General features: G+C 37.0%; 2 protein-coding genes across 2 annotated transcripts; one reads left to right on the top strand and one right to left on the bottom strand.

The window, feature by feature from the left end:
* Positions 1-3,272: 3,272 nt before the first annotated feature.
* On the top strand, positions 3,273-12,855 carry wnt4b (wingless-type MMTV integration site family, member 4b). Its single transcript, XM_008431420.3, has 9 exons — positions 3,273-5,202; positions 6,550-6,805; positions 7,081-7,234; positions 7,301-7,385; positions 7,494-7,625; positions 9,054-9,196; positions 9,282-9,422; positions 10,124-10,286; positions 11,377-12,855. The coding sequence occupies exons 2-9, from the start codon at positions 6,702-6,704 to the stop codon at positions 11,544-11,546; spliced, it is 1,092 nt and encodes a 363-aa protein (XP_008429642.1). The 5' UTR covers positions 3,273-5,202; positions 6,550-6,701; the 3' UTR covers positions 11,547-12,855.
* Positions 12,856-14,371: 1,516 nt separating this feature from the next.
* LOC103477993 (cell division control protein 42 homolog) lies at positions 14,372-22,151 on the bottom strand. The gene is made up of 6 exons (XM_008431418.2): positions 21,995-22,151; positions 19,302-19,406; positions 19,075-19,147; positions 18,877-18,986; positions 15,162-15,359; positions 14,372-15,071 (listed from the first exon to the last, which is right to left on the bottom strand). The coding sequence occupies exons 2-6, from the start codon at positions 19,404-19,406 to the stop codon at positions 14,982-14,984; spliced, it is 576 nt and encodes a 191-aa protein (XP_008429640.1). The 5' UTR covers positions 21,995-22,151; the 3' UTR covers positions 14,372-14,981.
* Positions 22,152-22,946: the final 795 nt, after the last annotated feature.

The following is a 22,946-nucleotide window of genomic DNA, read 5'->3' as shown; positions in this document are numbered from 1 at the left end:
ATAATGTTTTGGAAATGTAAACATGCTAAGGTGCAGGCTCCCAGTTGCACATTTTTTTTATTACATTTTTAATCAACCTGACCCAGAACTTTGTCATCACCATCTGACAAAAATAAATATAAAATGATTTTTAAAATACCCTAATAGTGATATTTTTACTAATTTTACAGACAAATGCTTCTCAAGAAACAAAAAAAATATAATTTAAAACAAAAAACAAAAAGTCCATCTGACGGAGTTGACAGTGCCTGCCCGATTTGACACAGAACTGAAGGTGGTAACAAACTAGTGAGTAAAATGAAAAACTTGGTACATGTGAAGTAATGCAATTTATGTAAAATACATTAAAATGAATTAATTGCACATTTAAGTGAGATTTGACAACAATTTCACTGAAATAGTCACAAAAACTCTGATGGAGTTGACATCTGACGGAGTTGACAAAAAGCCAAACTATCTCAATTTATATGATGTTATTCTGAAGGAGGCCATATTCTAGTTCATCAGGTCCATGAAATCTTTACAATAAACTAAAATTAAACTTTTATTTCACAAAATTTCATCAAAGTTTTGTAAATTGTCAGTTATGGTGTTGACACATCATGGTTGTGACAAGCAACTTAGGAATAAAAAGAAGAAAAAACTAAAGAATAACATAAGCTAACCAGAGCTAACTAGCCCTCTTAGCAAAGGAAGAGAAAGGAAGAGGTCATGGGGTCCTCAGAAGTTCTGGTGCCCCCCAATAATGCCTGATTTTTTATTTTTTTTTGTTACATTCTTTTCATTTCTGACGGTGTTGACAAAAACTAGGGACAAATTTCAATGGAGTTGGAAAATATACAAAAATTATTTTTAATTCAATTTATTGATACTTTTATAATTATTTATATGACTACTTATACTTAATTGTCATAATATATAATTTTAGTATTTCTTTAATTGTTTTAAATTATTATAATGTATTGAGTTCTGCTCCTGGACAAGGGCTTTTACAGGCATCATCCACCGACTACAATGTTTAAAATAAAAAAATATTCAGCAAATACCTGAAAAAAATACATTGTTGTGCTCACATGACCCAGGTTAGTTTAGTCAGATATTTGAAAAAATTATACTTTGTGTATATTTTGTTCAAATTTTGTGCTTAATCCATAGGACCTGTTTTGTCCCTATTCTCAAGAATCACTGACCAGTGAATATTTAATATTTGTTGTCGCAATTATAATAAATATTTGATGACTGTTTTAATAATCCCTGTTGTTAGAAACTTTTGAATGTTTTTCTTGGATAAATGTAAATTAAATCAGATTTTTATTTCACAATTGATACTACTGAACTTCAGTTATAGATAACATCACTTTGTAATTGTATGCTACACTTTAATTTGGTATACTGTCTACTATCTGTCAAAGCTTCTGATGTTATTTTTAGTAGGAGTAATCCAGCTTCACTCATATTTCCCTCTTGATACGCTAGATGTGTAATCGATAAATGACTCTGCATCCAACACTTTTTGAAGTCATGACTTTTCCCTCTTAAGGTCATATATGCACTCACAGACACCAGCAGATGAAATTCCCTTTAACAATGTAAATGCAAGCTTCTTTTATTCCCCATTCACAGTAAATAACGTGGCATATTCTTTGTAAAAATGAAGATCTGAGCCAAAAAAAACAAAGGCCTTTCTCCTCACTCAAATGGCCACTAGTATTCCCTGTGGTACGGTGCATGCAGATCGCATAGCAACAAAGCCTTATGCCTGGCTATTGTCTGTTACTGTTGCTTGAATGCCCCTTAGACAGGCATGTGTGCGCGTGCACAGGGCTCACGTGCGACACCGTCACTAACACCTCATCCCGCTATCTGCTCCCTCTATCCCGTGTGCACAGGCCGCAGCCGGGCCCCCTCCCCTCTCAACGCCACCATATTTCCATAACATTCATGGGTCATCCATTCCCCTCCCTCTCTGCCACCCCCACTTTCCCTGCCTGACAACACCACCGCCTGCCATCCCATAATATTAATGCACACACACACACACACAGCAGTGCATTCAGCCCTTTGTTGGCAGGGATGCCTGAGCAGTGCGAGCGTGCTCATGCACAGCGATCATGTGCACGCCTCAGATGATTTCTGCATCTGCACTCAAACTGCTGAGGCAGGTGGGCCTCCAGTAATGCAGGAGCTAAAGGTGAGAGGTCACGTTTCGAGGGGGAACATGCCCGTGAAGTCCAGAGGCACCCTGAGGCAGCCATCCTGAATGAGGTCAATCACCCCCTCCATGCAACCATGAGAGCATGGAGGAAGATCAGTTTAGATGTGCCCCATCTATCCAGCAGACTCTCTCAAAGTCCACTGCTTCTCTCTTTAATAGGAGGAAATGCAAGTCATCTCCATGTACATGTCACTGCTAAAGCTTTAACAAGCGTCTCTTGGCTACAGTCAATCACCACCAGACCATGTCAGCATGATAAAACATCTACAAAACGGGGTAACGATAAAGATAAAAAAAAAGAGGGCAAGTTATTTACGAGAGAGGGGGTGAAGGGACGAGCATAACAGAGGCGCTGGACGTGACGGTGGCCAAGCTCATCACCATGGTGTTGCTGTGGGAGACAACAGAGGACGTCACTTGGAGAGACGGGGGACACAAAGGAGGAATACGACATGAGGAGGACCGAGAGAAGGAGGCAAGAAGTCGCCCGTCTCAGCAGATAAAGACAGAGGAGAGCGAGCAGAGAAATTTGGGGGAATGAGAAAGTGTGCAGACGGATCTGTCAGGAGAAAGTCTGTGGTGACGTCTTGAGTTTTCCAGCAGCAAAACACAAAAAAAAATTATGTCCGAATCACCAAGTTTAGCTGTTGTGAATTTCATCTGAAAAGTTAATTATAAATAAAATATTCTATAGCAAATGCAAACACATTACAACCATTGATAAAGTTCCTGCTGCCAAAATGTAAATTTGAAGATTTGTGCTGACTATGAGGGAAAAGTTTTTATCAAACTGTACCGATTTTTGTAATTGTTTCTTTCTTGTGAAGGAGCAGTAAAAGCTGAAAACATGTTTTGCTGCAAAAAAAAAACTATTTTCCAACATGTTGATTTCTTCTGTTTTTGTCATACATTAATGTTTACGACCTTCAAACTAATTATAAGGGAAAGACAACCTGAGTAAAGACAAATGTTCAAATAATTATTTAATTCATGAGAAAAAGCATTTGCAATAACAAGTAATTAGTTGTTTTTTTTTTTACAACAGTGAGGAGGAACTTTGGCAAAGTCTTTGTAAAATTGTTTTAATTCAGCCACATTGTGGGGTTTTGAGTAAGTAGTCAGTTTAAGGGACATCATCTCAATCAGGTTTGAGTAGAAACTTTGACTATGCCGTTCCCAGATCTTCACTTATATGTTTGCAAAGGTCAGAAACTGATGGCTGGATATTCTCCTTCAGGATTTTCTACAGGAGGGAGAAAGTTGTGGTTCCATCAGTTACAGCAAGACAAGCAGGTAAATCAGCCCCAGACCATCATACTGCCACCACCATGCTTTACTGTCACTGTAATTATATTTTCCATAAATAATTTTCTTATTGTTGAATCATAAACATTGACTTTCACTGAGGCAAGTGAGCCCTACAAAGGCTTATGCACAGCTAATTCACGATTTGATCACCTTTTATTTGAGCCAGTTTAGTTTGGAGAGCTTTTTTCCTAAATAAATTAAATAATAATTTAGAAATTACATTTTGTATTTACTCATGTTTACTCAAAAGCAGACAAAATCTGTTAGTTCACGCTGTAGCTATGCTACCAAAACAACAACAGAGAAATAAACAGAACATAAGCAATTAAAACTGTAATTAAGCGAAGGTAGTAAAATGTAGTAAAATGTCATAAAATGTGTCATAAATCTGGGTATTTTTTTCAAACAGGAGCACAGATAAGACCTCTGAATCCCAGCAATATCAACAATATCCTGTGAGAATTATTCTGTCATCAGAAGCGTCTGTTTTATTACCTCCTTATTTATGAACATCCCAGTCTGAGCAAACAGGCCGAGACAGACGGAGGGGAAACTACTGCGTAAATTTTAAGGAAGTGCAGCTACACCGACTGCTGAAGTTCAAATATTTGTAAATAATACAAAAGAAGTTGCTAATGCATTGTCTTAAAAGGATAAGACAGAACATTTGATTCCACCAAGATGTTTTATTTTCAGATTTGTGACAAACTCCGCTGTTGGTGCGACTATCTGCTCTCTCCTGATGCCCTCGCTCCCTACTATCTTGTGATTTATTTGCCTCAGTTCCAATATTTGTCGGCAGTATGTTTTCCTCCCCTTGTCTAAATGTCACCCCTTCTTCTAAGACAATATAGGGAGTGGGAGAGAAGGAGAACCAGGGGGCAGATGTGGGGAACACGGAGGAAGAGGAGGGGGAAACTCGTAAAATGAGCGACAAAGTTTGGGAAAATTAAACATTAGGTAAGACACTTTCTCACATGCAAACATGTACTGTATGAAAATGCAAAATGCTGCGTTGTATTTTCTGATCAGAGGAGTTTGGAGGGAAACAGAATAAAAATCAGACAGCTCAGTTATAGTTGAGTGTTTCTGTGGATCAGACAAACATGCAAGGATGCTGAAAGAAACTCTGCATGCACAGAAGTCCACATGCAGTCGTATTTTAGTGGGATTTTGTTGATCTGCCTTAGATTTAGGCCCAGATTTCAGGACTACTGACAAGCAAGTAGAATATTTTACAGCTTTAATACTCACAATTATCACAATTATCACAATTATCACGTTTTTCAAAAGTTTCCTCCTCCTCCTCCTCCTGTCTGCAGCACTCCACACCCTGGATCACGGCAGCCCTCCCTCTCCCACCCATACTGTCTTCCTCCTTTAAAACCAATCACTCCCATCTGCTTTGCTCTCACACATCACTGCTGTCTCAACTCAGCATGCACACATTTGTTTTCATGGGACAACACAGACAAAACAATGAAAAATGACACTTTTTTTGTTTAAAGTCTTCCTTTGAATGAAAAAAAAAAAACCCTGCAGTTATTCATCAAATCCTTGTGGATTACATTTTTTTCTCCTTATTTCAGGTGAATTTTTCTAACTGGAAATTTCAACTGGGACATGTGGACATATTTTGATTTTTCTAAAGATGAGTTTGCAGTTTCTGGAACAACCCTGTAAGTATTTTTATTTGCTGACTTTAAAAACACACACACACACACGCACACACGCACGTACACGCGCACACACGCGCGCACACACACACAAAGTGTGCAGAATTGAATTGCAGGGTCAAATTATGATCATTTCCAAAACACAATAGTTACCACAAATTTAGCTAATTTATTTTTATTTATAACCTTTTGACTAAAAATGAATTCATTTTCAGTCACAATTTAGCAATCTCTAATTTTAGTTTTAGTCTAGTTTGAGTTTACAAAGTCTGACAGGATTTTAGTTTTTGATTTAGTTCTGGTCACACACTTCTATTATGTTTTATTATTTCAAAGAAAGTCCCCATTGAAATAAAGTTTCCAGTGAGTAAAATTTAATGTTATTATATTTTATTTTTAACATTTTTCACAGAAAATATCAGCCAGTTTCATTATAATTCAAATGCTTCAGGATTTTGTTTTTCAACTGTTTTTTGCAAAAATAAAAAGTAATACAGGTTTTTTATTTAGTTTCATCTGGTGTTCCTCACAAATTCTTTTAAACAATAAAATAAACAGTTTGCGATCACAAACTTTCATCTTGAAAGCCTAACAACAAATGTTCACCTGGTTCTCCAGCCACAGTATAGCTCGAATTGCGATAAGATTTATCTTCAACATATGTGAATTTATACAACTAAAAGAAATAATCAGATATTTGTTGCAACCAAAATAAAAGCGTATCTGACTCTAGTGGATTATTTATCTTTATCTGTTCCTCTCCTTACAAAATACAAGATCTTCACAATACTTAACATGATTTTTTTTTATTGTACATCTCTTTTTAGCTGTAAGTATGTTCACTTAGCTACTGACTATCATAATTTTTTACACATTATTCTTTTTTACAGACTTACTCCACATAACACAGTGGCTATATTTACCATTATATGCAGAGCAGAAATTAAGCAAAGTACACTTGAATACAGATGACCCTCTGTTTGAGCTAACCTACCAACAGATTTTCAATCCACTAGTGAAATCTATTTTTAAAAACACTTTTAAAACAGTATGAATTTCAAATGTTGTGAAACTTTTTATATTCCTGCTGCTATGAATTAAGAAAAATGTCAGAGGAAATTGTCTTATTAGACTATAGGATCTTGTCCTGCACAGCTGTTTTTGTTTTTATTGTCTTATACGCAAATTAAACTAAAATCTGATAGTAATGACCACCAGCATACAGTGTTTACTATTCAGGAACAGAAGCATTACATACAACAATAAATTTGTCTATACTAATCACAACATCCTGTTGTTTGATCACCTTTTATGATAGAAAAGACACTAATTTATCTTGCTTCTGAGCAGACGTGCAGGGCTCGTCCCCTGACTCGGGATCAGAACCATAAACCCTCACTGCCACACAGACAGGACAGAGCACTTCCACGGTGGAGCCGGACAGCCTTCTGTCCAACGACCCAGCCTGAAGCACGGAGACGAACAGACGGACAGACAGTCTGATGCCAACTGTCTCACCTGTCAATCTCTCGGCACCACTCCTCCTCCTCCTGCTGCTGCTGCTGCTGCTATGCACCACCCACACCACCATGGCAACCAACTGGCTGTAAGTGTAGCGTGAACTGGGAGGGACCGAAAGAAAGAGTTTGTTTGTCATGCTATAACTTTTAAAAGATGGTGACATGTCTCTAAATCTCTTTCAGGAGCTCCCCGCTCTTTCTTTGTCTCTCTCAGTTGGTGACCTTTTCTCCTTTCTCTCTCTCTGCCGTCATCTCTGTCCACTCTGCCTCTGATTTTTTTAGTTTAACCCCCTCCATCTTCCCTGTCTGCAACTCACACCTGTGGGGAATCACAGCCACATTCACCGCCTTTGTGTTGCAGCTCCCTGGCGAGGCTGCCTCGCTCCAGAGCCGTGTCTGGTGCCGCTCCATGCGCCCGGCTGAGGGGGCTGACCCCAGGGCAGGTGGGGGTGTGCAGGGCGAGAGGGGAGGTCATGGAGTCCGTACGCAAAGCAGCAGAAATGGTCATAGAAGAGGTATTACAGCAGAGATTAGAGATATCAGGCGTCTTGTGAGAAATTCACTCTGTCGCTTTGTGTCAGTGTCAGCATCAGTTCAGGAATCGCCGCTGGAACTGCTCCACTGCGCCACGTGGGATCAACGTTTTCGGAAGAGTCATGAATCAAGGTGCGTCCCTCGCTGAGATGACACGGAGGAGCAGGCCTTTACTGAGTTTTAAAACATGCGATCCCTGTTTCTTTTTCTTCTTCTTTTGTGCTGCTGTTGTGGTGCCAGGCACTCGTGAGGCAGCCTTTGTGCACGCTCTGTCTTCAGCAGCAGTGGCGGTGGCCGTGACCCGAGCCTGCACCCGTGGGGAGCTGGAGAGGTGTGGCTGCGACAGGAAGGTCAGAGGCGTCAGCCCTGAAGGTGAGCTTGATCTCTGTTGGAAAATATCTCCACTGTGAGTCACACAGAGCATCAAACGGCAGAGGAGCTGCTGTTAATTTTAACAGTTTGGTTCCTCATCATCTAACGTCCATTCAGCAGAGTTGGGTAGTTACATTTGCTTGAGCAAAATTTTTTAAAGTATTTTTCCCCACGCTGTCCTTTTTACTTTTTCTTGAGTAATTTTATTATGAAGTATTGTTACACTTACTTAAGTAATATTTAAGATAATAAGATAAGATAACATAATTATACTTTATAAGGGGGGACATTTTTGTTTGTCCCAGCATGGTACACAATAAAAATTAAAATGAATAAATAAAGTAATAAGAATAAACATACAACAATAATAAATAACAACGAACAATAAATTTGTGGATTCTCTATCCACTGGCAGAAGAACAAACATGTTTTAAATACAAATTCACCAGATACAGACACGCACTACAGTTTTTGTTGAAGTTTCAAAAGTTTATTAGTAAAGAAACTGATCTTATTTTTTGTTACTTGCATGAATTATTATAATTTTGGTCCTTAAAATACCAAAGTTTTCACTTTAAATTAATATTTTTGGTCCGTCTGATTATGTAGTTTTTAAATATTGAATGATTGATAATTTGATCAGTTACTATTTGAGTACAATTTTCAGGTACTCTCTCCAACTCTGAACATAAGTCAGTGTTTCTCAATTCTGGTCTCCTACATATGCTAGATTTATCTCTCTTCCAGAACACCTGATTCAAATGATTAGATCAATCAATCAACAGTAAATATTTTACTCTTGTTTTATCAAGTCAATCTTAAAGAGTTGATATTATGTGTTTTACAGGCATGTAGTGCCACTTTAAGCATAATTAAGTAACTACAATACGTTCAGTTGTAAAAAAAAAAAGCTATTTATTTACCTATCAAACATGACTAAAAAGAAATGTTACTTTATAATTTAACGCTTTGAAATTGCGTCTTTGACCTTGCAAAAAAAAAAATCTGAATGAAGCTGCCTTCAGGAAGTCATCACAACGGATCTCCTCTATTAACCCTTAAAGAACATTTTCGCCAGCGTTTCATTGGGAAGCAGCTCGTATCATGAGCTGAGCAGATGCACAGTTCTACCAGGTGTTTGCTAATTGCTGCTGGCTAGTCTGAAGGAGCTGAGAAGGAGAGCTCCTTCAGTTGAGGGAGAGGACACCTCTATGTTGTTCAGCAGATTTGGGGATAAACTTTTAGTGCCGTTTTCTCAGAAATCCTACTTTCGAAGTACCAACATTCATATTTCCATATCTTACTCATTTATTTTTTCATTTTCATATGTTTGACATCACTGGAAAGCGTAGAATCCACACTTTAAGAATCTGTAAATAACTCAAAATATCCCTGGAGAGACTTGTCCACGGTTTTGTCTTCCCACAGGCTTCCAGTGGTCAGGGTGCAGTGACAACCTGTCCTATGGCGTGGCGTTTTCTCAAACCTTTGTGGATGAACCTGAGCGGGCCAAGGGGTTGTCAGCGGGACGCCCACTCATGAACCTCCACAACAACGAGGCCGGTCGAAAGGTTTGCAGTGTTGAAGTCCGATTTAACTCCCCATTTTGGTAGTTAATGGTGCACCAAGTAAGACTTTACATACTCTGATCCACAGGCCATCCTGCACAACATGCAGGTAGAGTGTAAATGTCACGGTGTCTCTGGCTCCTGTGAGCTAAAAACCTGCTGGAAAGTCATGCCCCCATTCAGACGTGTTGGAGTTGTACTCAAGGAACGCTTTGATGGAGCCACAGAGGTATCAGAACATGATTTCTGCTCATGTTTTTGTAGCTCGATACACAAGAAGCTTCTGTTTCAGTATTAAGATCTGATTTAGTTTAAATATTGACTAAATATTTGCTTGAGAGGATGGGGAGAGAGTCTAAAACGGCAGGGGTGTAAGGTGAAAGGATCTTGGAGTGAAGAAATTTACAACCTGTCCCACTGTTCTGTTCTTTTATTGTTAAAATCTGAGAACCGCAAGAAGCAGTGTTATATTTTAGTCATCCTGATGTCTAAGCTGAAAGGTGAATTCAACCAAACAGTGATCTGTGCCACTGAACCACCATCTTGGTAGGCAAGCACAACGCAAAGACTAACCGTGGCTTCTAGACCAAAAAAAGAAAACATATTGACACTTTTGACCAATGTCCAAAAGAGAGAGACATTAACAAAGTCGCTGCTGTTGGGATCGACCCACATGAGACACAGAATGTGACTTGTTTATCGTTGTCATAGCAACTGTCATGACAGTTAGTTACAGATACCTACCAAGATGGTCGTCAGCTACAAAGCTCCAGGAACTCTGACGTCACATTGAACTATGTATTTGGAAAGAAATAATGAGTGTTGCTGTATTTTTCCTCTAACACTGCAAGACAACGATGTGTGTGGATATTTATTTATTTGAAAGTAAATAAAAATATAAAAAATAATGATAAACCCTCGCTCTTCTAGGTCCGATTGACTCGTATTGGGTCCAGGCCAGCTTTGCTCCCTCGTGACCCCTACGTCAAACCCCCTGCTGCCAGAGACCTCGTGTATGTGGCACCCTCCCCAGACTTCTGCCACCTTGACCCAGATAACGGCATCCCAGGGACTGCTGGAAGAAGATGCAACGGTAAATTTAAGAAACAAACGATCCCAGTTGTGAAGCTTCAGTTCGTGGAATTGCACTTTAAAGCTGGATGATATGGCTGAAAAGTGTGTCACAATTTTAACATTTCACATCGGTCAATATTGATAATTATTGATTAGTTTTTTTGTTTTAAACATCTGAGATGTTGCCAAACTATTGGCATGATCTTTCCTGTTTCATTCAGTTTTCATTCCATGTCGTTGTTTTTTACTTTTAAGCAGTCATGAGGCACAGTGGCAAAACCTTAAACTGCTGGAGTTACTTAACAGGTTGTTGCTAGGTAACCACAAGTTACTCAACAAATTGTTGCTAGGCAACCAAAGAATGAGTTAGTTGATACCAACAACCTTTCTTTAGCTTGCTGACAAACCCTTTCATCTGCCTACATCTCCCAGAATGCTGTGCGGTTCTGAATCGGACTTCAGGGAATATTCTACATATTGAATATTGAAGATTCTATCAGACGAATTATCAATTGATATTGATCACGTCATCTCGATATACAGCTGAAACCATAAGTTTTCATACACTATATGTATTTTTTTCACGGTGTCTGATGTAATATCAGAATAAACTTTTCCTGTTTTAAGTCAGTTAGGATTACCAATTCTTTTTCTATTTTCAATAATAAGAGAGAGAATGCTTAAAGGCAACTTTTATTACTTTCTTCAAAGTCAAAAATGTAAGTACACTTTATAAGTATTTGGTACCACTGATTTCCCTTAAACTTTATGACTTGGGTCAAACGTCTTGGATATCCTCTCACAAGCTTTTCACGACAGTTGGCAGGAATTTTGGTCCATTCATCTCGACAGAACTGGTGTAACTGAGCCACCGAAGAAAGCAATGAGTATCACCTTAAAAAATTCTCTCTCTCATTATTCTGGCACTTAGCAAATAGAAAAACATTTTTTAATCCCAGTTGACATAAAACAGGAAAAGTTTGTGTAGATTTCATGTCAGACAGTGAAAAAAATGCATATAATGAATGTAAACAACTGTATTTTGCTATTCATTTATTGTCCACCCCCATTAAAAACCAACATGGCCGCTATTTTTAAATCCTCCTCAGGAACGTCCCGGCTGGCTCCAGACGGCTGTGAGCTGGTGTGCTGCGGGCCCGGCTACAGAGCGGGCCGGGCCGAGGTGGTGCAGCGCTGCTCCTGCAAGTTTTCCTGGTGCTGCTCAGTCCGCTGCCAGCAGTGCAAGAATACAGTCACCATTCACACCTGCAGAGTTTGAAACGGCTCAAACAAAAGCAGACTGAAGTCAATTAAAGACCCAAATAATCCAGCAGAGAGACGCTGCAGAGTAAATACGACGGCTTTCACACCAAACATTACATGTTTCCTAATAACGTTCTCATTTCTGATAATTATCTGAACCTTCTGGCACTTCTAATTTGAAAGCTGCAGCAAACAAATCTGTAATTATGAGAGTTTTGTGGAACAACATTGCAAAACTGCAAAGGAGGACAGATTCACCACAGCAACCTAAGCCTTCACCTGACAAAGCTTTTAAAGCTGAAATTAACTAAGACTAACAGAAACATTGCAGGAGTGTTTTTCATGCTTATACATTATGTCTTACACTAGCAGGTCTTTGAACGTGTTCTGTATTTATGTTTCCTTCTTTGTTCCTGGTTTATTTATTTTTTACAGTTGTGTTCAAAGTAACTGCAGTCTAAGATCTCTAACCGGATCAAACAAGGGTTTTGGTCAAAATTATATTTCTATGTAGTAGCAGCTGTGGTACAGTAACAAAAACCGAACAGAGCCCACAGTCGAGACATGTCATTTACTGTTTCTGTGTAATTAATTAAAATTGACCTGTTCAAAATTAACATGGTCATGGAGCTTTCCTGTCAAATCTGAGTGAAATGCAGTCAGAAGAACAGCATGGTGTAAATAGAAAGTTGATTTAACAATGGAAAACTAATAAATAATAAATTTTCATATTGATGCGGATAATTGACTGCGCTAAGACCCGCCTCCTGGTTCTGATTGGTTGTTACTGGTGAGCACTGGGGGAAGGCAGAGAAGTTAATTATTTTTTCAGATTATCTATTTAATATTGAACTGTTACACCATAGTGATAATGTCAACAAATACGTGAGACAATATTTCACACTGCAGCTTTAAAGAGTGGCACTGTGACCTCTGTACAGTACAATGGAAAACTGGAAAAATATTGCATTTCCACACCAAAATACAGAGAACCTGGTGTGTGAAGTCCAATTATCCTGGAATATGTGGAAAAGTTTGATGAACGTTGGTAGAATCCACACAACACAGATTTGTCAAAAAAAATTGACTTTTATAACTTAAGTATTATTTCAGTAACTAACAGGAAAGCTCAGTCTAAGTATTTCTAGGTTTACACAGTAAATGAGAAGATGCAAACACTGCTCTTTTACTGAACTTCCTCCTTCTCTTTCTATCACTTTCTGTATAGACGGAGGGCAAATTTGATCCATTTGTTGTCGTTCTGAATAGAATGGGCCATGTTGCCGAGGCATTTGCATTGACGGGAATAAACGCTTTTAAAAGCATTCTGAGCTTTATTTGACTCTTTTCCAGCACAGTTATATTATTTTGAACACAACTGTGTATCAGAGTCTTTCCTTCAGTTAATTCTCCAGCAGCAAGAGTAGCTTCTGCTCACCTCGGTGTCTGTAATGTTGCATGTAAAACATTTCTGTACGCTCCAGCACATCTGTCCAAGGCATCTAACAAAATACAGTAGTTTACCTGAAACACAAACCTGTTTGAGTTACTGTTTCAGTTTTTTCCCATGGTTGCAAAACGAAGCAGTACTGAATGTGCTTCTGCCTGACCACTTGTCCCGATCAGTTCCCGGTTGCGAGAACCACAACTGTTTTCGAGCAAAGTTTAAGAAAAATCAAAACATAAACTCAGCTAAATTTGATCATTTCCTTGTCAAAAATCCCTCTGCCAACTGGGATTAAAGTCTGCAACCAAGGGTTGGGTCTCAGAGTGATAAGCAGTGATTTCGTTCAGATTTGTAAAACTCTCTTTATGGGTTTAATTTTAAATCTCTGTGGCTGGTTTTGGGTTTTTATTGGACCACATGTTGGACCTTTAAGTGCAACAGTGCTGCCACCGCCATTTAATCTGCATCTACCAAAAACTACAGTTCTGCATTACAACTGAGGAGCAGATCTAATTAATGCTGTCCTGTCATGTTTACTAAGAGTGCATTCAAAGGGAAAGGTTGCTTTTAAAGAATGTATTTTTACCTTGATGATGTTCTACAAAGTAACTTTCACATTAATGGAGTCCATTTATACACTCAAAAATCACAGGAAACGGGACGTAAACATCACACGCTCCCTCGAATGCAGCATCCCCATGGTGACACATGTTGGTGGCAGCATAATCCTGTGTGGATGTTTGTTTGTTTTTTGGAACAAAGAAGATGGCAGTAAATACAAGCCAATGCTGAAAGGATTTCAAAATATTTTAGGAAAATAACTCAAAACATTCAGTGATGAAAAAGAGCATAATTATGTGTTAGAGTGGCCTAGTTAAAGTCCGTTTCTGTGATATCCATGGAAACGGGCTAAGCTTGAGGTAGAAAAAGCAAAAATATGTCTGAAGACCCCAAAAGACCTGCAGCTGTGATTCCAACAAAATTATTCTTTGGAAAGTGTTGACTAATATGAGGGTGGAGACAATTGTCACATATTTCTAATTATTTTTAAAATGTCTGGATTTTAAAAATCCTTTCCGTTCACAATAATGTTGTTATTTTAATCTACTCCTTAAAATTTCAATAAAATGCATTGAAGCTGTGATGTGACAAAATCTAAAAATGTTCATTTAAAAGTGCTCTGTACTCACAAAATTAATTCAACACACAAAACAGAACTCCTTTTCACTTTTGATAAAAAAAAAGGATTTTATTAAAAATATCCTCTGATTTTTTAAACCCTGAACATTTCTAAAAAGATTTATCACCATATATCAAGGTTGACTTTTACCAAAAATATTACATTTTAATTTTTTTTTCCAAAAATCAATGAAATCATTGTTGGTCATCTAGCAAATTTTAAAAATCATCAGGACAAAATAAATTCAAGTTTAAAATCAAAAAAAGACTATGAAGATTTCCCAGAACTCGCATAAAAAAAACAAACAAAAAAAACAGGAATTCACTTAGTTTTGAGGGAGGTAAACATGACATATTTGTTTGGAATGATGATAAATCCTTTGGCTTTTTCATTAGCTAATTCAATAAGGGCAGAAAAAAAAACAACTAAAAAGTACCACTTAACATTTCAGTGCCTCTTAAAACGTCTTACCATGTTGCTTCAGTAAAGCACAATGAGGAACCTTATAAAGGAATATCTCCTTTAACACATAAAATGCAGCATAGAACTGTTACAGTAAGCAGTAAGGGAAAAGGGAGAGGGGACACCTGAAGGAGAATACAGTAGTTTCTAAAAGCTTTCAGTAAAGGACAAATATTGCATGTTGGAGGCAATATTCTCCAATTTCAGAAGGTACAATCATTGATCTCGTGTTCAAAAGAAAAATAAAATAAAATCTCTATGGCACCGTTCTTCCCTCCCCTCTTGTGTGTCCGTATCTCCTTCCTACCAAATGGATGTTTCAGCTGAATTTTTCCCTGCGGTTTCGAGTCGTCTGCGTTTCTTTATAGGAGAACACATTTCCTCTTCGTTTTGATCTCAGGAGGTTCCAGCGCTGCCAGTATGGCCTCATCAAACACGTTCTTCAGCCCTCGCTGGTTCACAGGAAGAAGAAAGCAGAGAGCAAAGTGAAGCTCACTGGTTATATACCAGACTAATCACGTCGTGGTGAATTAGCTCCATACCTGCGTGAGCGCAGAGCACTCCACGTATTTGACAGCTTTGAGCTCCCGAGCCAGCTTCTCTCCACTCTCAGGGAACAGGGGGCGCTGCTTGTTTTTGGCCAACTTCTCCACGGTGTTGCTGTCTTCCCGCAGGTCCACTTGCGTTCCCACTAACAGGAAAGGTGTGCTTGGACAGTGGTGAGAAATCTCCGGAACCCACTGGGACAAGAAAGATACAAACAATGAAAATGGATTATTTTTTTCTATGAACAATCGGCATTTATCGTATCGTTTACCAATCGTTGTGAAAAAATTTGATTTATCAAGATAAAAGCATCAATAAATACCATTAAATTTAATTAAATGCTGTTGCTGTGTGCAGATTAGTGAAATAAATCACAATTTTTTAAGCAACTTGCATCCTGAAGAAGAACATTTTAAATGGGAATGCTTTTCAGGAGCAGTATTTGTGTTTGTGGTGCTATGACATAAATTCACAGCCATAGTTAACAAAAAAGCAGCAACTTTTCACTATAATAAAATAATAAAATTCTAAGTCCATATCGCCCACCCCTATTTTTTCTAATATTACTACTCTTACTATTATTATAATTTATTAATACTTCTATTATTACTTAAACGGTGGAATATAAAATCATCACAAAAGGTCAGAAATTGCCAACAATCCTGATTTCATTTGGAGAATAAAAAACATTATTCAATTATTGTAATGATTCCCAATTTTTAAACTAAAACCTAAATATTGCATACTATATATAATTGAAAATACTAGGATTGTGAATTTGAAGGCAAATGTATCCAAAACAACAGTGAAAAACAAACAAACAATAGTAACAAGAAAGAATAATAATAGTTATAAGCAAACAGTTGTTAGAGCTAATTAAATGTAATTGTTTTTATAGCAATTGTGTCCTTCAACGACAGAGGGGTAAGCCATGGCTATTAGCCTCCTTGAGATCCCAAAATGTTTATAAAATGCATTTTTACATAGAGACATGAATAGAATAATAATTTCTTTTGTCCTCAGTGGGAAAATTGAAGTGCATCAGCAGTAAAGTGGCTGCCAAGTGGAAAGCATGCATATAAACACAAAAATGAAATATAAAATTAAGGTTGTACAATAAGCTTGAAGCAGGGCATTTTTCAGTCTTGTTCATCAGAACACAATGGTCTTTTCTTTCAGCGATTTTAGCATTTCTACAACTACAGATATACATCATTCTGGACATTTATGGCACTTAAAAGTCCATCCAAGTGGTAAAATGTGTTCTCTATTTACAGTGTGTGAATAGCTGAAACTTGAAACATAATATCCCAGTAAATACTGGATTCAGGAAGTTGCAGTTTTAAACAATATTCAATATGTTGTGCAGCTCTAGCTTAAACACAATCACAACTGCAAAAAACCATTGAGATACCCCCCAAAAAATTGTAGATGTAAGTTTTTAGAAAATGTGAATGTAATAAAAAGATCTGAAATTGTTTATCTATTAACACATTTCAGTTTTGGCCCAGGCATACTGCAGCTCAGAGCGTGAAAGTCAAGACATGCTCTGCTAAACGACGTAATAAAATCAGATGTATTCATCTGATTTTATATCATATTAATGAAATTACACCAGATTAGATATAATATACCCTTATAACACAAGGGTAGATTAATCTTAATCTTAACATATAAATGCATAAAAATGCAAATCAAATTCAGAGAATCAAATGTAGTTTTTTAGGATAGAAAAAGTTCTGAAAAAGAAAAAAGTTATTTTCTTAGTCACCAAATCCTGGCATACTAAAACTGGACGCACAGACTTTTAATATCCATGGTAATAAAAAAAGAGAGACATCAATAACTATTGATGAGTCTTTTGTTTTAAATATCTAAACATTCAACCAAACCGGTGGTGTCCTTTCCTGTTTAATCCATAGTTTTCACTCCACACTGTTTATTTTTAAGCAGTCATGAGTAACAAAACTTTAAAACTGCAGCTGTGTCAGTTACTCAACAGCTTGTTGCTCGGTAACCACAAGTTATTGAGCAACAAGCTGTTGCTAGGTAACCACAGAGTGAGTGAGTCAGTTGATGCCACTCACTTTGCTTAGCTGACCCCGAGAGGTTAAGCCGCTAAAGTCTTTCCTCTGCCTACATCTCCCAGAATGCTGTGCGGTTCTGGTTCAGAGTTCAGTAAAATTATTGAATATTGCATCAGACGTATTATCCATTGATACTGATCGATCCTGATTGTGTGTCTATTGTGATATGTACTGTTATTGATTTATTGTCTAGTACAATAAAGTAAAAAACAAAGTAAAACTGAAATATTTTGACTCATCCTGTAGACCACAGGTGTCAAACTCGAGGCCTGTGGGCCAAGTCCGGCCCTCCGTAGCTTTTTATGTGGCCCTCCAGATTCTAAACTAAACACTAAATGTGCTTAGATATTATGCTATCAATCAAATCAATGCAGTTTTTATTCATTTACTGCCAAATTCTATCAATCAGTCCCTCCAGTTTCTTGAGAATTATCATGGAAATTCATGCAAAATCAACAAATTCCTGCACTTCTTTGCACTAATAATTGGGAGGTTAATGCAATTTTTTCTCTAAAATTTTCAAAAACTTTCTCACTTGTACTAAACAGCTGCTTCAGTCTTAACTGATGTCAGATTATAGTCCATAATCTATAAAGCAAGTAATAAAAAGTCACATTTATTATAAATACCGCAAATATTTCCAAATTACTACCACAAATACTTTGATTTTCATTGCAAAAAATCCATAAAAGAATCACAAAATCCTAGAAAGATGTTCAATATTATTTAATTTTAAGGATGAATTGATATTTTAGCAGTTTGTGAACAGGTTTTATCAAACCATCTGGCACAACCGGCCCTTTAAGAGCATTCATGATCTTGATTTGGCCCAAAATGAGTTTGACACAGCTGCTGTAGACCAACAGGGTTAATTGTGAAAACTCAACCCCAGCACAGGCTGTGGTATATTTAGCTCTTTAGCAAGTGTAGTTGTTGCTAATCAGAGGTTATGGGTTTAATTCCACCACCGACAAGAGTCAAGAGTGTAAATGAGCAAGACAGTGATCTGCTTTTTTTGAATGTGGGACAGTAACTTGTACTTTAAATGCACTTTGAGACGCCAGAAAATGGTAAATATAAGATTTCCACGCATCTTCAATGTGTAAATCTCTCACATTTCCTCAGTTTTCAGTCGCTATGAGCCAGTTTTATACTACAAATACAAAACATTTCCATGAATTTATGGAAGATTTTTCTTTCTGGCTGATGTTCCCAAGAATCCCATATTTAAAGTAAGTCTTCCATAAAAGAAAACGTAGCACTTCTTATTTCAGCAACAAAATGACACTGCACTTTCTGCAACATTTACAACAGTAACTGGTTAGCCTATAAATAACATCCAGCTTGCTGTGAGAAAAATAGCGACAACAATAAAAAGACCGCTTGAAACTGCGAAATAACCAAAACCCTCCAGTTTACAAATTTCAGCAGCTGGTCTGCTCAGTTCCTCCCTACTTACAGTAATAAGGAGAGGTGATAAAACATGGCTGTAAACAAACCACACAATCTTGTTTTTATGGTTTAACATATTGGCTTTGAATTTCCTCAGCTGGATAATGGGTTCAAACTGAATTACAAATAACCAGATTTTGTCTTAATTTCCATTTTACGCTCCAACACCAACCTTTTCTTTGACGTTTTCAAACGACGACGGGGAGACGACAGAGAAACATACGAGGAAAACGTCTGTTTGTGGGTAGCTGAGAGGACGCAGCCTGTCGTAATCCTCCTGTCCTGAGAGCGTCAAAAACAACAAACAAGACTTATTTTAGTTTGAGCCAAAGAAAACTTACACAAGCCAAACTTTCCAGAGATAAATTACCTGCTGTATCAAAGAGCCCGAGCGTGTAGGGCTCCCCCCCAATCATCACCGTCACTGCATAATTATCAAAAACCTTAGAAAGAAAAAAAATAAAAAAAATAGAAAGCAGGTTGAGAAATCCCACTGCAGGGCCAGAAGTTAACGAGTTTAAAACATGAGCAAATATACATGAAGAGTGGCTCTAAAGCTGTGAGTTTACAGGATGAGTCATTGTTAAAATGTCTTACTGTGGGCACATATTCTGAGGGGAACTTGTTGGTTGTGTAGGAGATCAACAAGCAGGTTTTTCCGACTGCACCGTCTCCTACAACTACACATTTTATAGTCTGCATCTGCAATGAAACAGAAGAGCAACGAGTCAGCAAGATGCTACATGACGGATTTCTGTTTTAATAAGCTTAACAATGGCATCTGTGCCCTTATAAGAAGGCAGCACATCAACTTACATTCAACTATTGTCCCAAAAAAAGTTAGTGATAAACAATAAGGTTGTTGTTTTGAGACAATTTTCAAGTGTATTCATATTGTTCACCCTCCCAAAGACCAAAAGATTTACATTTTGTAAATAACACTTAACACAGGTACTGGAAGATATTTTAAATATCCAAAATAATACACAAAAACCAAAAAAAATAAATAAATGAAACCCACTTACAATTCAATTCAGTTTATCTATATAGCGCCAATTTAACGCCGTCTCAAGGCACTTTGCAGAAAAAAATGATTTCAATTCAAACAAAACCATCAGTAAAAAGCAAAATTACCCTTCAGAAATATGAAAATGTAAATTATCCAGCTCATTTTAATTTATCATGTAATTAATTACTAAATTGCTTATTGTTGACAGGCTTACATTCAACCATAAAAAGTGACAACTTCTAAATAAACAAAAATAAATTAAGGATTTATTTAAATCAATGGTTCTTGTTTTCTAGAACCATCTCTGTAAATCCATTTGTTACACATTTTGAGAAACTCTTTTAAATTGTTTCCGTCCTGTACACATCTGATGTTCTCAAAAACAAACTAGAGGAAAAAAAAATTGTTAGTGGTGGAACATTTTTTCTAAAACAAAATACTAAGAGTAATTTCCTCCACTAACTAATCAACTAGTGGTAAAAGAGCATCCTCGTGTCGCCACTCCTAATGAGTGCGAATAATTACAGCAAGGCACTTACAATTGTTTGTTTCACAATTTTATACCTTTTCCAGAAAGTAAGTTTTTCCAGCGGTTATGCGAGTATCTGAACCTCCAAGTACAAAACTATGTAGTGACAGGAACGCTCAGGAAATAAACTCTTTGCACACATTTCACTCTTTTGATCAGATCATTTGAAAAACACTTCATTGTGACAGACCACACAGAAATAATCAGCTATATGGAAAAGGATTTAAAAGGTTATTTCAAAAACTAATTTCCAGATCAGCTCTACGCTGTACTGATGTTAAATCAAAAAGAAAGAGCAGAGCTTTCTGCATGTTTATGTTAGAAATAAAACTCCTCCGGCTGAAAGAGGGACGGATCTGTTAGAATCCAGGCCAGAAACCCCAAAATTGTCGGCAGTCTGAACCACAAGTATCAACTCCTGTTTGTTGCGGTTCTGTGTGGAAGCAGACAGACCCGAAGGGCTTCCTCATTTTATTCTTTTCAAAACTTTACCCTCACATTTAAGTCAGGTGAAATAACTCAAAATTATGCGTCACTGTGAGCTTGTGATATAACTTAAGACACATTTCCTTTGACATTTCTCTTTTAGAATTTATTTCAATCATTAAAATGTGTTATTTTGAATTATTTTTACCATTTTAGTCTGTAAAATTACATAATTCTATAATAATGAGATCATTGTAAATGATAAAAGTAGTCGTTAAAATCAGATACTCAGTATTAGCAAATACTTTTTCAATCTTTCTTGAGTCATTACTTGCATGGCTACTTTTTACTCTTACTTGAGTAAATATTTGTTGACATATACAATGTTGGGGTACTCTGCACACCTCTGTGTAAAACTTAAATTAGATCAAAGAAATCACTACAGCGATTTTTCTAAATTTAATCTTTCTTTTGAATAACATAACCCTGCGAAAAACATAAAACCCTAAAGTACAAGTGGTTTATTTCTTTCTTCCGTAATACTTCTAATACATTTTCTTGTGACAGTTCAATGTTTATGCCTTTTATCAGTTGATTCATTTGACTTAAGTAAATTACAAACGTCTTCAATCAGTAAAAGTAAGAAAATAAGCCTAATCACCCTGACTAGACTTGTTAATGCATGTGGGAACAAACTCTTCTAATGTCAGAGAGCGGCTTCCGCATATGCTGCATACCAAAGATGTAAAAAAAAAAAAATGGGGGGAGACTGTAAAAAGACTGCTTATTAACTGAATGTGATTTAGAAGCGGATACTGCAAACACTTCCGCTAAATGAGCAAAGCTCCGAGATCTGAAACCAACTAAAACGTGAAGCCTAAACAGGCGATATTTAGAAGTCATATCATATAAAATATTTACAAAAAACAAAACAAAAAACAAAACATAAAACCGACCAGCTATGGCTAATAAAACTGAGTATGGCTTTACAGTGACTGAAAATTACAATAATTAGATTTAAAATATAATTTTTAGTATTGTTCTTCCACTAAACCACAAAACAAACCCACTAATGAGAAAAAACATAGTTAACAAAAACAGAGGTGACAATAGCTTACCCAAGGTGACAGAAGTATTATAATTAATAAGAACACAAGGTAAAGCTAACATACAGGAAACTTTCACAAACTCAAAAAACTGCTTCACTATTGTACACACGCTTCATCTCCGTACTTTATATTTCTGGGAGTTGTTTATTCATACACCCCGGACTGTGGCAACCAATAAACAACCTATTTTTAATTCTTTATTTTTTGTTCAGCTTACCGTTTTTCTACCGACAAGTTAGGCGTTGGTTTCATCCGGGTTTGAGGGTAGAACTACTTTGTGCGCAGCCGCAAACCACACAAGATTTAGTTCTTTAGAGGAACTGACAGACTGCCTCCTGCTGGACATGAAGTGTATTACAATCTACAAATCAAAACGTTTTAATGTATAATGTCTTAGTGTGTATATATATATTTTTTTCATTCTAGTGGAGTCTTGTGTATACTTGTGTACTGCTTAGTGATTTTTATTTATTGCTTTTTTTTATATTGTTCGTTTAGTTAACTGATTTTATTCAGTTTTCCAAAACTTTTAAGCTTGGCCTCCCCCACCACCATAGCATTTCGCATTATATGCTTCATTACGTGTCTTTCCTATTTTAAATGAGGAAATAACCGCATTTCGTCTTTTCTAAGCGTCATATTTACTTTTTTTTACTCCATGCATGCAAACAGTACTTTTAAAATGTTCTGTGTGCACAATTTCCACATTTCTTCATTGAATATTATTTTATTACACAGTAATATTAGATGTGACCACTTTATTTGATCCAAACATAACTTCAAAGTCTTTACATTACTCGGTTGCTCCGTGATTAGACCTATAAAACGTTCTGTCACGTTTTTTCCAGATGTACTCACCTTTTCGTTTCCGGCAGGTGACACCTGGGTTTTAAGCCTCGAACTTTGTGCGCAATCCAGACTGTAAATAAACATTTATTGCTCCTGTTATGACGCAGCCGCGCATCACACAAGAACAGAAACACCTCCCTTTGCGTCCAGTAGGGGGAGGTGTTTCAACATGGAATTCACTCGTTAGAGTTTGTATTTTAAATTTACTTTAAAATAGGAAGAACTAAAAATTTTAGGTTTCAGAACAAAACAATTGAACACAAAAGTACTTTCTCGAACAGAAAGGCCTAAATAGTCATTTTCATATTTACAAAAGGTCC

The sequence above is a fragment of the Poecilia reticulata genome, chromosome 16 (genome assembly GCF_904066995.2).
Source record: "Poecilia reticulata chromosome 16, P_reticulata-male-v2, whole genome shotgun sequence".
In the NCBI taxonomy this organism is placed as follows: Eukaryota; Metazoa; Chordata; class Actinopteri; order Cyprinodontiformes; family Poeciliidae; genus Poecilia; species Poecilia reticulata.
This window is presented reverse-complemented; position numbering and strand designations above follow the sequence as displayed.